This window comes from Entelurus aequoreus, linkage group LG07 (assembly GCF_033978785.1).
Source record: "Entelurus aequoreus isolate RoL-2023_Sb linkage group LG07, RoL_Eaeq_v1.1, whole genome shotgun sequence".
NCBI lineage: Eukaryota > Metazoa > Chordata > Actinopteri > Syngnathiformes > Syngnathidae > Entelurus > Entelurus aequoreus.
The window spans coordinates 52,635,419-52,652,119 of NC_084737.1; the positions used below are offsets into that span (position 1 = coordinate 52,635,419).

General features: G+C 38.9%; 1 protein-coding gene across 2 annotated transcripts; it reads right to left on the bottom strand.

Annotated features, from left to right (window-relative positions):
• Positions 1 to 3,856: 3,856 nt before the first annotated feature.
• LOC133654009 (aquaporin-4) lies at positions 3,857 to 11,694 on the bottom strand. 2 transcript variants are annotated; one of them, XM_062053945.1, is made up of 6 exons: positions 11,567 to 11,694; positions 11,227 to 11,421; positions 10,981 to 11,142; positions 7,323 to 7,487; positions 7,094 to 7,174; positions 3,857 to 4,378 (listed from the first exon to the last, which is right to left on the bottom strand). In XM_062053945.1, exons 1-6 carry the CDS (start codon positions 11,576 to 11,578, stop codon positions 4,163 to 4,165), a joined length of 831 nt encoding a protein of 276 aa, XP_061909929.1. In that variant the 5' UTR covers positions 11,579 to 11,694; the 3' UTR covers positions 3,857 to 4,162. The 2 variants fall into 2 exon arrangements, with proteins under 2 accessions (XP_061909929.1, XP_061909928.1); XM_062053944.1 differs by having other exon boundaries at positions 11,227 to 11,418; positions 11,567 to 11,669.
• Positions 11,695 to 16,701: the final 5,007 nt, after the last annotated feature.

Here is a 16,701-nt window from a genome sequence, read left to right on the forward strand (position 1 = left end):
AGTTATATTAAGGTGGGGGTTTTGTAAATTGTGAAGAGACTGTTGGTTGTGTTATGTTTTTATGCCAGTGTGTGTGGTATCCCAGAAGCATGTTATGCTAGGACATGTTTTGGGCTCTTTTCCTATGATTATCCACTCACTCAGTCGTTTATGTCTACACGCACGCACACACACACACACACGCACGCACGCACGCACGCACACACACACGTTACCTGCTGGGTATATTACTGGTCACGATGAGAGAAGTTGATTGTGTTTTAAAATATAAAGTGTTATAGTGTGACATATTTTGTATTTTGTGACAACTCCATGTCTTTTCTAAAGGTGAAGATTTGAGATAAAGACGACTCCACCCAGATCCTATGCTTCCTTGCCTGGTCTTTCTCTCCGTCTTCCCACGCACACAAAAATACAATACACAACGCAGAGACTTCATAGGGAGACCGAGGACTAGACGGACCCGGGATAGGGGAAGCCAGCTTCAAGGGTTACATATATATATATATATATATATATATATATATATATATATATATATATATATATATATCCATCCATCCATTTTCTACCGCTTATTCCCTTTGGTGTCGCGGGGGGCGCTGGAGCCTATCTCAGTTACAATCGAGCGGAAGGCGGGGTACACCCTGGACAAGTCGCCACCTCATCGCAGGGCCATATATATATATATATATATATATATATATATATATATATGTCTTAATTAGATTATCCAAAAAATAGTGCTCGATACCGTGGTAGAGCGTAATATGTATGTGTGGGAAAAAAATCACAAGACTATTTCATCTCTACAGGCCTGTTTCATGAGGGGTTTTCCTCAATCCTCAGGAGATTTAATCTCTTGAGGATTGAGGAAAACCCCTCATGAAACAGGCCTGTAGAGATGAAATAGTCTTGTGATTTTTTCCCACACATACAAATATATATATATATATATATATATATATATATATATATATATATATATATATATATATATATATATATATATATATATATATATATATATATATATATATATATATAAATGATAAATGGGTTATACTTGTATAGCGCTTTTCTACCTTCAAGGTACTCAAAACGCTTTGACAGTATTTCCACATTCACCCATTCACACACACATTCACACACTGATGGAGGGAGCTGCCATGCAAGGCGCTACCATATATATATATATATATATATATATATATATATATATATATATATATATATATATATATATATATATATATATATATATATATATATATATATATATATATATATACAGTGTATATACATATATATATTTACAGTATATATATATACACTGTATATACAAAACCCAAAACCAGTGAAGTTGCCACATTGTGTAAATCGTAAATAAAAACAGAATGCAATGATTTGCAAATCCTTTTCAACCTACAGTACATTGAATAGATTGCAAAGACAAAATACTTAACGTTCGAACTGGTAAACTTTGTTATATTTGGCAAATATTAGCTCATTTGGAATTTGATACCTGTAACATGTTTTTAAAAAGCTGGCACAAGTGGCAAAAAAGACTGAGTTGAGGAATGCTCATCAAACACTTATTTGGAACATCCCACAGGTGAATAGGCTCATTGGGAACAGGTGGGTGCCATGATTGGGTATAAAAGCAGCTTCCATGAAAAAAAAACCGCTTCATTCACAAACAAGGATGGGGTGAGGGTCACCACTTTGTGAACAAATGTGTGAGCAAATTGTTTAAGAACAACATTTCTCAACCAGCTATTGGAAGTAATTTAGGGATTTCACCATCTACGGTCTGTAATATCATCAAAAGGTTTGGAGAATCTGGAGAAATCACTGCACGTAAGCTGAATTAATTAACCAATTAACCATTAACCTGAAAGGTACATACAGGTTTTGGAGCAACATACAGTATGTTGCCATCCAAGCATCGTTATCATGGACGCCCCTGCTTATTTCAGCAAGACAATGCCAAGCCACGAGTTACATCAACGTGGCTTCATAGTAAAAGAGTGCGGGTACTAGACTGGCCTGCCTGTAGTCCAGACCTGTCTCCCATTGAAAATGTGTGGCGCATTATGAAGCTTAAAATACCACAATGGAGACCCCCGGACTGTTGAACAACTTAAGCTGTACATCAAGCAAGAATGAGAAATAATTCCACCTGAAAAGCTTCTAAATTGGTCTCCTCAGTTCCCAAATGTTTACTGAGTGTTGTTAAAAGGAAAGGTCATGTAACACAGTGGTAAAAATGCCCCGGTGCCAACTTTTTTGCAATGTGTTGCTGCCATTAAATTCTAAGTTAATAATTATTTGTAAAAAAAAAAAAAGTACCGTAATTTCCGGACTATAAGCCGCACCAGCTAAATTTAGGGGAAAATACAGATTGCACCCGACTATAAGCCGCAGGGTTTTGATGTGTAATTAGCGTAGTATATAGGGGTTCCTGCTACCACGGAGGGGATTGTCGGGACAGATATGACTGTTTGGGAACGCAAAGCGTCCCCTTTATTAACAATAAATCTTTCAATCATTCAATCAAACTTTCACATCTTTGACATGGCGAACAGCATTCGTGCAGAGTAAAATAATACAACGGTGCAAAGTAATACAAAGTGCTCGCCTGTACGTTATCAAAATAACCAGCCTACCGGTATATGAAAAGTCAGTCTTTAATCATTGTGTCATCGTCTTCCTCCTGCGTACTAAAACCACCGAAATCCTCTTCGTCGGTGTCGGAGAAGAACAGGCCGTAAATAAGCCGCACCGTTGTATAAGCCGCAGGGACAAGAACGAGGGGAAAAAGTAGCGGCTTATAGTCCGGAAATTACGGTAATTGGTTTCTTAGTTTGAACATTAAATATCTTGTTTTTGAGTCTATTCAATTGATTATAAGTTGAAAAGGATTAGCCAATCATTGTATTGTTTTTTATTTACGATTTACACAATGTGCCAACTTCACTGATTTTGGGTTTTGTACATGTATATATACATTATATATGTATTAGGGCTGCGAATCTTTGGGTGTCCCACGATTCGATGGGGTCACGATTCAAATATAAACCGATTTTTTTTTCCCGATTCAACGCGATTCTCGATTCAAAAATGTTATTTTCCCGATTCAAAACGATTCTCTATTCACATAGGATTTCAGCAGGATCTACCCCAGTCTGCTGACATGCAAGCAGAGTAGTAGATTTTTGTAAAAAGCTTTTATAATTGTAAAGGACAATGTTTTATCAACTGATTACAATCATGTAAATTTGTTTTAACTATTAAATGAACCAAAAATATGACTTATTTTATCTTTGTGAAAATATTGGACACAGTGTGTTGTCAAGCTTATGAGGTGCGATGCAAGTGTAAGCCATTGTGACACTATTGTTCATTTAAAAAAAATTTTTTATAATTGTCTATTGATAATGTCAATAAGGGATCTTTAATCACTGCTATGTTGAAATTGTAACTAATATTGATACTGTTGTTGATAATATTCATTTTTGTTTCACTACTTTTGGTTTGTTCTGTGTCGTGTTTGTGTCTCCTCTCATTTGCTCTGTTTATTGCAGTTCTGGCAGTTCTGAGTGTTGCTGGGTCGGGTTTGGTTTTGGAATTGGATTACATTGTTATGGTATTGCTGTGTATTGTTTTGTTGGATTGATTTATTTAAAAAAAATAAATAAATAAAAAAAAGAATCTTTTTCCCACACCCCTAATATATATATATATATATATATATATATATATATATATATATATATATATATATATATATATATATATATATATATATATATATATATATATATATATATATATATTTTTTTTTTTAAACTCATAAACTGCAAATATATCAGTAACTACATAGGGCTTATGTTCAGTGAATGTGCAGCCATTAGTGGTCTGCTCTATTTGATTGTGAACAAAAGACTTCAGAGAAGACAAAAATGCTAATAAGAGCATCATTGAGGCTATTTAGCATTTCAAAGCTTCAGGATGCTACAAAACACAACAAAGCGAGCGTGGGATTGTTGTTCAATGAGGCCGCAACATGTCGTTCTAACCATATGCAAATGTGGACAGTCGCACAATGTTGTCTAAACCTTCACTAGCGCGACACATTGAAGCTGCATCAGTCGGGAGCTCAGTTGTTGTCTTGTTTGTGGGCCTGCTTGGCTCTGGTGGCGTTCTGGGTGACTGTGGATAAAGATGAGCCGGTCATGCTGGCCGTCTCCACAATCTCGATGTCCTTACAGGTCAGACATGCCACCAGCTTCTGGCGGGGGGCACTTTGTGCAAAGAAAAACTCATGAGACACACCGGCCAGCATCGCTCCCAGCACTGGTCCGATCCAGTACACCTGCAGGTGGACACAAACAGATGTTTCATATGTTCATTATTGGGGTTGCATGCAGTGGTCAACACGTGCACTGAGAGTTGTGCACAATGCTTGACTTATTTAGCTGTGTGAGAGGTACAAAATATTAACAACAACTCAAATGGCATTTTTCTTGTTGTAATACCTTTTTTTGACTGAATTTGATAATACACATATTAAACTGCTCAAAGGGACAAGCGATACAAAATGGATGGATGGAAAATGTGTGTTGACCCATCTCAGGCAACTTTATTTTAAATTTTGTACGAGCTTCCGAATCCGCAGATCACTCATTTGAGTGTAGTAAACGTTTGCATGTAAAAAACATGATCGCACACCTAAAGCCGATCCATTAAACTTGTGCGCTGAGGATTGCGTCTTTTAACTTAAAAAATAAGGAGTGCAGTATTTAGTGTCTGTCGTCATGAATGTCTAGAATACATGCTGATCATCAGAGCGGCCACAATACTGTGATAAGGAGAAAATAGAATCATTTAGCATATGCAGTGTGATTTTTCAAGGCTGAAATTGTTGTGTAGCCGCTCTTTTGCGTCTATATTTAGTACGTCTCGAAAGGACGTGCAGACTGGCAGTTGCGCAGAAATAGCTGTGATAAAGGACTCACTGCAGCTCCGTCTTACACATATATGGACAGTCAAAAATCCTAATATTAGACATATCGTTTATTCAGCTATATTATTTTATAATTTTTATAGCTGCTGAATGACTTAAGGGGCTAATTTAAAATAAATTCAGTGTATTGTTGTATGCTGGCTTTTTTTAATGATTTTTTTTTATTTTTTAAACAGAACATATACTACTTCTTGCAATATACATTTTCTTGCACCACTCTAACACTTGTAATCAATTGTAGACGCAGTCTTAGTAGATAACACGTAACGCAGCCACAAATAATACACGCAATTTTATAGTTTGCACACGCTGTTTAGCGCGTGGTATTTGGATCTAAGCAGATCAGGTATCAAAACAAAACAGCTGAATCGTTGATACACTTGACAGCGGCAATATCAGAAATGCAGAAGAACATTTAACAATACTAACTTGATTCTAACTTTGATCATTTTGATTTTAGTTTTTATCAGTAAAAACAAATGAAATAGTTAAAAGCTCATGTATACGAAGTTATAAGTTCACCTGCGTTGTTTTGTAACCCACCATCCATCCATCCATCCATTTTCTACCGCATGTCCCTTTCGGGGCAGCCAAATAGAAGAAGAAAAAAAAAGTCTCCTTATCCAGTAACATACCTTTTCATTGTAATTTTCTTGAAAACATGGGTGTTGTCAGGAGTTCTAAGCCCCATGAAAAAAAAACCTGCCAGTCAGGGCTCCTGGGAAATGTCCCAACTCTACCACCCTACACGTTGCACCTGCTTCAAATTATTGTTCAAATAAGACATTGTCTCGTTAGACGAGTGTATCGTCACACCAATAGTTTTTAGCATACAATCGGCTAATACATGAAATATAGCCATATGGCATTCATGCTAACAGCATAATGCAACTTGCAAGCAACGTGCTGTGGACAATGTGACTTGTGGAATATTCCTGACGGGGTAACAGCAGTGAGTGAAAATGACTTAATTATTTATTTACACTTTTTCTTTGAAATACATTTGAAGTATAGTTGTGTAAGAAAACATTTATGGTTAAGTCTAATTTGATCTAATACTAATTTTTCTACGGTTCAAGGAATTAATCTTTTAAAAATTGGATTCATCAAATATGCAATCAGTTCAATGTGAAAGGCACGTTTTTTAAATAATAATGTCTTTTCTGACTTATAAATGTTGTAACAAAGTTGGATTAAACAACGTCAATTCATGCATGAGCTTGCATGCAGTTTTGGATGCCCTCTGTCGCAGGGTTTAGGAGTACTGTTTAACAGTGGACCATTTGTACAGTAATACACTTCTGTAGTAGTACACTTATGTGCACATTATTGGAAATTATGTGTTTGAGAGCTTCCTCCACCTCTGATGAGCCCAAACAACCTGCTCTGTGTCTATAAAATAAATAGTTCCTTGTGTATTTGTTCACAACATTTGGGGTCATTAGAAAATTGGATTAGCCGCTGAACTCCGACGGAAAAAGGCGACGACATTGGGACATTTCGACTTCGTTTGAGGAAACTTCAAGGAAGTTAGACTAAAACGTTATTTTGATCTAATCTTGGTATGTACACAATAACACTGGCGTGGCACACGCAGCAATATAGACGAAGGTAAAAAAAAAAATGTTTTAAAGTGTGCAAGTGTACCTATTGTTGTGACCAGGTGAATCTATATGATGTTTATTATATATGTAATGTAATATATAAGTTTATTTTCGACCATGTCTATAAGAAAATAGCGGTGACGTCTTTAAGATATATATTTACACACTGTACAGTTTCAAAAGATAAATTACGATACTTTTGAAGAGGGTGGGGCGTGGGTTTTATTTCCAATCTGGGAACACCTCCACAAATGAACATCTTGCAGACATATGCAGAAAAGTATGCAACATTTACACCAAAGCATATCCAATACATATTACGTGGACCACAAGGACGTGTTTTAAATGTAGATTAAAATCATCATAATGTAAAAAAATGTAGTAGTTAATTGTGTTGTGTATTTTATTTCCTGCAGATGCAAATTGCACCAATTGAGTGTTCCGCAGCTGTGAGTCTCACCCAATGGTTCTCCCAGAATCCTGTGATAATGGCAGGACCCAGAGACCGTGCAGGGTTCATACTAGCACCAGAGAACCGGGCCTGCCAAAATGAATAGCAAATGAGCAAAATGAATCACAGTCGTGTCATCTTGTTGTTAATCTATTGTACCTGTGAAGGAGGACAATGTGCTGTCAATGCAAAATAAGTACCGACAGGAAGTTATCTATAAGAGCAAAGTATTTCTCACCCCTATCATCACTCCAGCAGTGTGTGCCAGTCCAATAGCCAGATTTCCTGGCTCTGAGCTTTCCCTTCGTCGCTGGTCCTCCACTGAGAAGACAGTGAAGACCAACTGGAAGGTGCATAAGACCTCAATGCCGAGCGCCTGAGCTGCATTCAACTCAATCGGTACCTGAGTGGTGAGCAAGGAAGGAGGAGGACACAAAAAGGATTTCTAGCATAATCTTCTGGAAAAATATACCAAAAAAGTTGTGAAAAGTGAATGAGAAGTCAGAAAATCACGCAAAACTTCTCAGCATCTAAAGCACAGGTGTTGAAATCAATCCATCCTTGTCTTTTATAGCAGTGTTTTTTAACCACTGTGCCGTGAGATATTGTCTGGTGTGCCATGGGAAATTATGCAACGACACCTAATGGGTCCAAAAAACATTTTTTGCAAATCAATAATTAGAATCTGCAAATAATGTGCCGTTCCTTAGTGTCTGTGCTGTGTGGAGCTCAGCAGGGTAGCCATGTACAAACCCCGTTTCCATATGATTTGGGAAATTGTGTTAGATGTAAATATAAACGGAATACAATGATTTGCAAAACAATTTCCACCCATATTCAGTTGAATATGCTACTAAGACAACATATTTGATGTTCAAACTGATAAACTTTTTTTTTGGCAAATAATCACTAACTTTAGAATTTGATGCCAGCAACACGTGACAAAGAAGTTGGGAAAGGTGGCAATAAATACTGATAAAGTTGAGGAATGCTCATCAAACACTTATTTGGAACATCCCACAGGTGAACAGGCAAATTGGGAACAGGTGGGTGCCATGATTGGGTACAAAAGTAGATTCCATGAAATGCTCAGTCATTCACAAACAAGGATGGGGTGAGGGTCACCCCTTTGTCAACAAATGCGTGCGCAAATTGTTGAACAGTTTAAGAAAAACCTTTCTCAACCAGCTATTGCAAGGAATTTAGGGATTTCACCATCTGCGGTCCCTAATATCATCAAAGGGTTCAGAGAATCTGGAGAAATCACTGCACGTAAGCAGCTAAGCCCGTGACCTTCGATCCCTCAGGCTGTACTGCATCAACAAGCGACATCAGTGTGTAAAGGATATCACCACATGGGCTCAGGTACACTTCAGAAACCCACTGTCAGTAACTACAGTTGGTCGCCACATCTGTAAGTGCAAGTTAAAACTCTCCTATGCAAGGTAAAAAACGTTTATCAACAACACCCAGAAACGCCTTCGGCTTCGCTGGGCCTGAGTTTATCTAAGATGGACTGATACAAAGTGGAAAACTGTTCTGTGGTCTGACGAGTCCACATTTCAAATTGTTTTTGGAAACTGTGGACGTCGTGTCCTCTGGACCGAAGAGGAAAAGAACCATCCGGATTGTTATAGGCGCAAAGTTGAAAAGCCAGCATGTGTGATGGTATGGGGGTGTATTAGTGCCCAAGACATGGGTAACTTACACATCTGTGAAGGCGCCATTAATGCTGAAAGGTACATACAGGTTTTGGAGCAACATATGTTGCCATCCAAGCAACGTTACCATGGACGCCCCTGCTTATTTCAGCAAGACAATGCCAAGCCACTTGTTACATCAACGTGGCTTCATAGTAAAAGAGTGCGGGTACTAGACTGGCCTGCCTGTAGTCCACACCTGTCTCCCATTGAAAATGTGTGGCGCATTATGAAGCCTAAAATACCACAACTGAGACCCCCGGACTGTTGAACAACTTAAGCTGTACATCAAGCAAGAATGGGAAAGAATTCCACCTGAGAAGCTTAAAAAATGTGTCTCCTCAGTTCCCAAACGTTTACTGAGTGTTGTTAAAAGGAAAGGCCATGTAACACAGTGGTGAACATGCTCTTTCCCAACTACTTTGGCACGTGTTGCAGCCATGAAATTCTAAGTTAATTATTATTTGCAAAAAAATAAATAAAGTTTATGAGTTTGAACATCAAATATCTTGTCTTTGTAGTGCATTCAACTGAATATGGGTTGAAAATTATTTGCAAATCATTGTATTCCGTTTATATTTACATCTAACACAATTCCCCAACTCATATGGAAACGGGGTTTGTACAAAAGGAGAAACATTCCTTTTAATTCCATCACCTCGCACATGTCGCTGTGCTCACAGCCTTTTCAGAATGCTAAGTTTGACTGAAAGCATGTTTTTCCTCTGTTTACACGTAGCATGTGTTAGCTATTAAGCGTTCGTACAACGTACGGTAAAAAGCATGTTGTCTGTTTCCTTGTCACAGACTCAACGTCTAGGTCCAGAGTATATAAAGTCACCAAAAAGGATGGACAATGAAGGTGAAGGCAAAAGAGTGAGGAGTGTCCTGACCAGATATCTAGATCCCTAGATTGATTGTTGTAAAATGTTCTTTATCACATTGTTTACGTGTCTAATAAAGATTTAAATGATTTATGATGGCTCAGGTGTGATTCACTACAATAGGGCCCCACAGCACACTGGATTCCAGTTCATTGAAATACCACAACACTGAATATTGTTCAGATAAGTTACATTTAATTTAAGAACTTGCACGCATAGCAACACTGGAGGTGACTATGACGTGCGCATTTTCCGTGCATGCGTATTAGGTCGCGTTGCACCGGCGGACAAAGGGGGACGGGGGTCTTAAACGGTGACATTGCTGTGTGGACACGGATAAGGTTAGGTGTGATTTACCCTGGATAACGTTATCTGGCTTAGTGTAAACAGGGCCTTAGTCATAGTTAGGCACAAAATTAATGAGTATTAACTATTTAAAACTAACAATGGGTTCGTTTTTTTCATTGAACCCTGCTTATTAAATGCATCTCGGATACATAAGAGATGAAAGCTGTAGATTACGCACATTTGAACAAAAAACAAATGAGCCTTAACAGACTTTGTATTCAACAATTCTTCACTGGTTTTAAAACTGACTCTGTTGACGAAATACAGACAAGTTGTCAGGAGCATGGAGGTAGCCATGGCGACATGACCCAGAGATGCAGCAGATTGAAGTAACAATTAATATTCTTTAATGTAACAAACGAAAACACACTCACGAAGGAGTGGGTGAACACGCAGCTGATAGTGACGAGAAACAAAAGAAGGCGAGTGCAAACGTAATTGCACAAGACACGGGACTTCTTTTGAGAAAAGCAACAAAGCCAGGCAGAGCATTTGCATAGCAAAACAATGATCCGGCGCGGTCTTCCAGAGACACATCTGCACCCGGTTGCCAATCAGGCAGCAGGTGTGGACGCCTGCACATGGCACGAAGAAGTGAAAATTACAAAATAAGGGCACAGGACAGGAACTAAAAGACCACACACAGAGAACACGCAAGCATAAGCCCCAAACAGTTCCATGCCTTGATTGAAATCTCTCATCCATGCGACCTGCTCATAGGTCATGTGAGACAGTTCCACCATTTTTTAAATACTTTTTTCTAGGTAGCAAGCCTTTGGAATATGGTACAGTTTGTCTCGCTACCGTCCACTTTAATCCAGTTTGTTGCTCGCTTTCACACAGGAAACAAAGCCTTTATCTAACAAGTATGTCTACCCACAATGCATTGCAAAATCCCGTGGCCTTTTCAAGCCCTATTATGGTGAACTTTCGCGGTTCTACGGGACATTTCGGGAGAACAAACCTTGTTGACAAAAAAATCCGCGGTGCTTTTTAGGGGCAAGGCCAGGTAGAGGGCCCCGGCCCCCAAACAAGCCCCCAAACATTGGGCTGTGATGTAGACGACGGCTCTGAGGACTTCCAGCCGCCGTGTGGCCAGCAGGGCCAGAGTGACTGCAGGGTTCACCTGAGAACACACACGCACACACACACGGGTTGAAAGGTCACCCAAAACAAAAACGGTGATAAAGTCGACACCTGAGAGTGAGACCTGCGCGCCGCTTATTTCCCCAAAACAGTGTCCCAGTGCAACGATCACCACACCGAGGGCCACCGCTGGGTACAGGGGTCCCACAGGGGACTGTCCAGGCCCCGGCACAGATGCACCCAAGACGGCGCTCACCAGCACCAGCGTGCCGAGCAGCTCCGCCATCATGGCCTTCCAGAACTGACGACTGCGCAGCTCCTCGGAGCAAAGACCCACAAACAAAGTGGCGAGTTTAAAGGACATGCTGCAGATCACACAGCTTGTTTGCGTTTAGCCTTTTTCCCCCCCACATAAATCACTAAAACAAGGTTGAACCAAACAGGAAATAAGTGAAGATGCTCACCTCACGCCACATCCTTTCAACACCCACAGAGTGCCTCGTCAGGAGCGTCTTTCGCTGGTGCGTCCGTCTGTCGGGCTGTGAGGCGCTCAGGGTCGTCACTCCATCCCTCGTTAGCGTCTGAGAGTCCTCTGATGAGCGCAGCCTCCTCCCACACTCCCCCCTCCTCCATATCACACACCTCAGTGTGTAGAGTGTGCACATTAGTCATCATGGCCATGAAAGCGTGTGTGTGTGTGTGTGTGTGTGTGTGTAGTGTCTTATCTGTCTCGTCTGACAGATTCCTCTCCACATGTCTTGGGTGACCTTGAGCAATTAGGTCCATCTTTAAGGAGCTTGAAAGTGAAGTGATTGTGTTTGCTCCAGAATGGCGTCATCCAATTGGAAGAGACAATTGTGCAAAAGACAAAGTCATTCGTACAAATACGTTGGTGTTTTAATTGATGACTCCCTCACTTTTAAACCTTTTATCGATAAACTGGTGAAGAAACTGAAACTTAAATTGGGCTTGTTCTTCTGTAATAAGAGATGTTTTCTTTTCATTTTTATCTGTGCTAGATGATGGTGATCTTTTTTTATATGAATGCTACTCGTTCCTGTGTTCTGAGGGTGGACTGTGTTTGCCATGCTTCTTTGAGGTTCATCACAAACTGTAGAGCCATGGCATACCACTGTGACTGTCGTGTCATTGGTACACTTTTTTTACAAGGCTCTTCTACATTTGTGCATTGATTTCACAGAGAAGTACGAACTCTTAGGCTCTGAGATCCAACGATCAGCTGTTGCTCTCTGTCCCTTTTGCTCGGACTGAGCTAGGGAAAAAATATGTTGTCTAGGCCAGTGTTTTTCAACCACTGTCCCGCTGTGAGATACAGTCTGGTGTGCCGTGATAATTATGTAATTTCACCTAATTGGGTTAAAAGTTGGTACATTTTAAGTCTACTTCATACTTCTTTTTGTACCCTCGTGTGCACGATCCTTTCCATCCTTATCCTTTCCATCCTTTGTAACTGAGCTACTGTGTGGAAAATGTTCCCTTGTGGATCATTAAAGTTTGTCTAAGTCAATTTTTTTTTTGCAAACCAGTAATTATAATCAGTGTCTGTGCTGTCTAGAGCTCGGCAGACTAACCATGTGATACTCTTCCATATCAGTAGGTGGCAGTAGGGAGCTAATTGCTTTGTAGATGTCGGGAACATGGTTTGTCATGATCACAATATGCAACCGAAAGCAGGAGGCAGGGTGCAGGTAAAAAGGTATCTAATTTTTAAACCAAAAATAAACAAATGGTGATTGCCTCTAAGAAAAGGCATTGAAGCTTAGGGAAGGCTATGCAGAACAAAACTAAAACTGAACTGGCTACAAAGTAAACAAAGACGGAATGCTGGACGACAGCAAAGACTTACAGCGTGTGGAGCAGAGACGCCGTCCACATCCGTACATGACATGACAATCAACAATGTCCACACAAAGAAGGATAGCATCCGCACAACGTAAATAGTCTTGATTGCTAAAACAAAGCGGGTGCAGGGAATAGCACTCAAGGAAGACATGAAACTGCTACAGGAAAATACCAACAAAACAGGAAAAGCCACCAAAATAGGAACGCAAGACAAGAACTAAAACACTACACACAGGAAAACAGCAAAAAAGTCCTAATAAGTCAGGGCGTGATGTGACAGGTGGTGACAGTACACCTACTTTGAGACAAGAGCTATATTGATGCATGCTTGGTTATGGTTTGAATTCATATCCAACAATTGCGACAACGACTTTTTACTGTCAATACTGCGGAGTTTCATTTCTTAATGTTTTCTGCTGGTGGTGTGCCTCCGGATTTTTTCTATTAAAGAAATGTGCCTTGGCTCAGAAAAGGTTGAAAAACACTGGTCTATGCAGCTCCTTGTGCTCGGTACATGCTACAAAGAGATGACTGAATGTTTATCCTTAAATGCTTTTAAATAAAACCTGAGACCATTTGAAGGAGTCTGTAACTGTTTTACTTGATGTCCATCCTGTCATTTTAACGTGTAATGTCCATATCATTTGACTTGTAACTTTGCTGCCTCTTGGCCAGGACTCCCTTGAAAAAGAGGTTTTTAATATCCATGGGATTTTTTCCAGTTTAAATTAAAAAAATAACAACATTGTAAACTTGTGTGTTAAACAATTGTCAGTGGTCGAGAGCACAGATTCTCAAACTGTGGTGTGTGTACCACTAATGGTACGCCAAAGAGTCACCTATAATTAAATATTCAAACACAGTGTGACTGTTCAAATTGCATGTAATGTTTCAGTGGCCCAAAATATTAACTATGCCTTGTTTTTAAATGAATATTTAAGCCTATTACGCTACTGTATTCTAATATTGGTCATTATGGTGGTGTTTTCTGGGGCGGTATACGTTTGACAACCACTGCTCTTAAGCACAACAAGTCTACTTGTACTCTTGATGGTCTCTGCAAATCTTTCTGGTGCTAAAATATCACATAATTTCTGTACTCCTAATAATCTTTCACAAATACATCCAAGTATGCATGCCACCTATCTGCTCGCCATGTTATATTTTAGAGAAAATATTTATTTTACAATTTTAATCGTGTATGCCAGGTGTGTCCAAACTTTTTTCCACAGACATGAAAGGATGCAGAGATCATTAATTAGCAACTTAGTTATGAGCTGGCTGAAGAATACATAAACAATACAGTATGAGTCTCTTGCATCGAAGGATAATGTCGCTTATTAATTCATATTTTATTAGTTGAAGTGGCAATGGAATCAGGTGAACGAGGACATCAAACCAAGCAATAACATCCTTAAATTTAAAATGCAATATGAAAAAGGTGTCTTTGATAGGTACAAAAAGTGGAAGAACCATAAAATATCTTAAAGGTGTAATGTATTCATACAAATTACATTTAAAGGAATGCTGATTATTTGGAGTGTATGTGGATGTAATATGTATACGACATTTTGTAATAATATACTGAATATTGTTAGATATCAGGTGATTATGCAATGTATTATGCTTGATTGATGGGGCAGAGGACATTCTAAGCTTTGCTTCTTCCTGCTCCTTTTCCAAAACGTTTATTTTTTTTGTTAGCTCTTTATTTTTAGATTTAAATTGTTAATTAAATCGTCCACAATCATTATGTGAGAGAAGAACACAAGTCATTCTCGTTTTAATGCATTGTAGATCATAAACACTAGCAAGAGGAGGCTAACAATGTAGCCATATATTCCACCTGTAGAGCCTTCTAAAAAGCATCTGAAAACTGCCAACAATACTTAGTTTACTCTGGGTTGATAAATGTTTGCGTTAGATTACAAATCTTGCTTCTCACTTGTATAGTACAAGGTTGAAAATCATCTCAGACCTGAAGAAGTCAAGAAAACCAGATGCTTTACTTTCAGCACTTTGTGAGGAGGATTATGATACATTTTATCACCTAAACTGGGAGTAGATGTCTGCTGAAAGATCTAATAAACATCCCATTTGTGGACATCCCAGTGAGAGCAGACATTGTACAGTAAGTGATTGTTTTACTATGTTTGTAGGTTCTTGTTTAATACTCAGCCATACTGCTACATGATGCTTAGTGTTTTATTGTCGTTCGATCTGCTTATCACTCAGCCGTTGAGACTCATCCTCCACATATTCAGGCTCAAAAATATAAGGTTCTAGATAATATGTCAACTAGTCATTGTTGGCTCTCATGAAGTCTGTCATGATTAGTAGTTGCAGTTGTTAGCAAACGTTGCGATGTGCACTGTAAAATCAATGTGCTCAGGGAAAAAGTAAACGTAATGCTTAAAATGAGCAAAATGTGTACATATTAAAATGTTATAATGAATGTGCCTGTTACATTATTTTACACCATGTACTGTATATAAAATGTTTTTGGGGCTTTTGGATGTTTTTAAGAGGGATTCATAAGCAGAATATATCGAATCCCCATTACCTGCATTGTTAGCTGCCCCTTGCTCGCACTTTTTTATGATTCAGAATACACAAAAAAGAGAAAAGCTTGTGTGTGCCTGTCTTAGATAAGGATTGTGAATGATAGGCAGGATTCCAAAAAGAAGTGTACTTCCCCTTTACTATTACTATTGTTTTTGTTTTTACAAATAACATTGTATAGGAGATGGTATTTTTGTTACTCGTGTGGATGAAAAGTGTTTTTTGTGTCCAAAATAAATAATAAAAAATAAACATTATTTCTCCTACGTGTAAAGGTGTGTTTGGTAGCAGTATGCCAAAGAAAAGGAAAGCCATCAAGCTTGGATGTGAAAACGAACATAAAAAGCTCAGGGATAGGAACAACATCTACACTTGTGTCACGATCATCATTAAAGATGAAGACTGTACTGAATCATTGAGCATGTTAAAGGATCTGCTCCAATGAAAGAGACAGTAAAGACCTGAGCAGCGTAGTGGTCTCATTTTTAGAGGGAAAGATTGCTTTGTCTGGAAGACCAGAATCAATTTGTATTTGGTGTTTTTTATTACTGTATTGTATGTATAGTGGGAGTGACTAAAGTGTTAAGAATGTAAAATTCCACTTAAGAGGTGTGGTACGGTGTTATAGGAACACCTGTGTACCGCCTGCTGTTCCAAAACTTTTTTAGTGGAGTAGTTCTTTTTAGGCCTCATAATGCAGCATACTGTGACTATCATTGTTAAAATGTATCGTAATTATAATTTAGTGCTGTGAGCAACATTTTCAAACAGAAAATGCCTGCTTTGACCAGATCTGCTACTCCTCCACAACATCCATCATTTTCAAAATGACTTGCGCAGCATCCTCCTGATCTTCAAGGTGTCATGATGGTGTTGCCATGGCACTTATTGTGTTGCTGCATCCGGACATGCTTTGTTTTTTTCCATCTTTGATATACATTTTTAAAAAACCACCTTGTATTTTGAAAAGACTTAAGGCTTCTCTGCTTTTGGGGTTTAAACAGCTTTCAGTGGCACAGAGGATGCTATATGGGCCTTGGCATTTGGGGGGCATGGGGGTGTTTGAATTCAGACCTTCCAGGCATCAGGGGGTCCAGAATGAACTGGTCAGTGGGTGGGACTGATGTCCTGTTATGAGGTGGATAAGCCACTACTTACCAAAGCAACTGTTAAA

Bases quoted from the DNA above. Each gene is read 5' to 3' on its own strand.
- LOC133654009 (XM_062053945.1), bottom strand. The intron at 7,175-7,322 runs GTGAGAAATACT...TCATTTTGGCAG, and splicing joins CTGCTGGAGTGATGATAGGG to GCCCGGTTCTCTGGTGCTAG. The intron at 4,379-7,093 runs GTGAGACTCACA...GTCCACCTGCAG, and splicing joins GATTCTGGGAGAACCATTGG to GTGTACTGGATCGGACCAGT.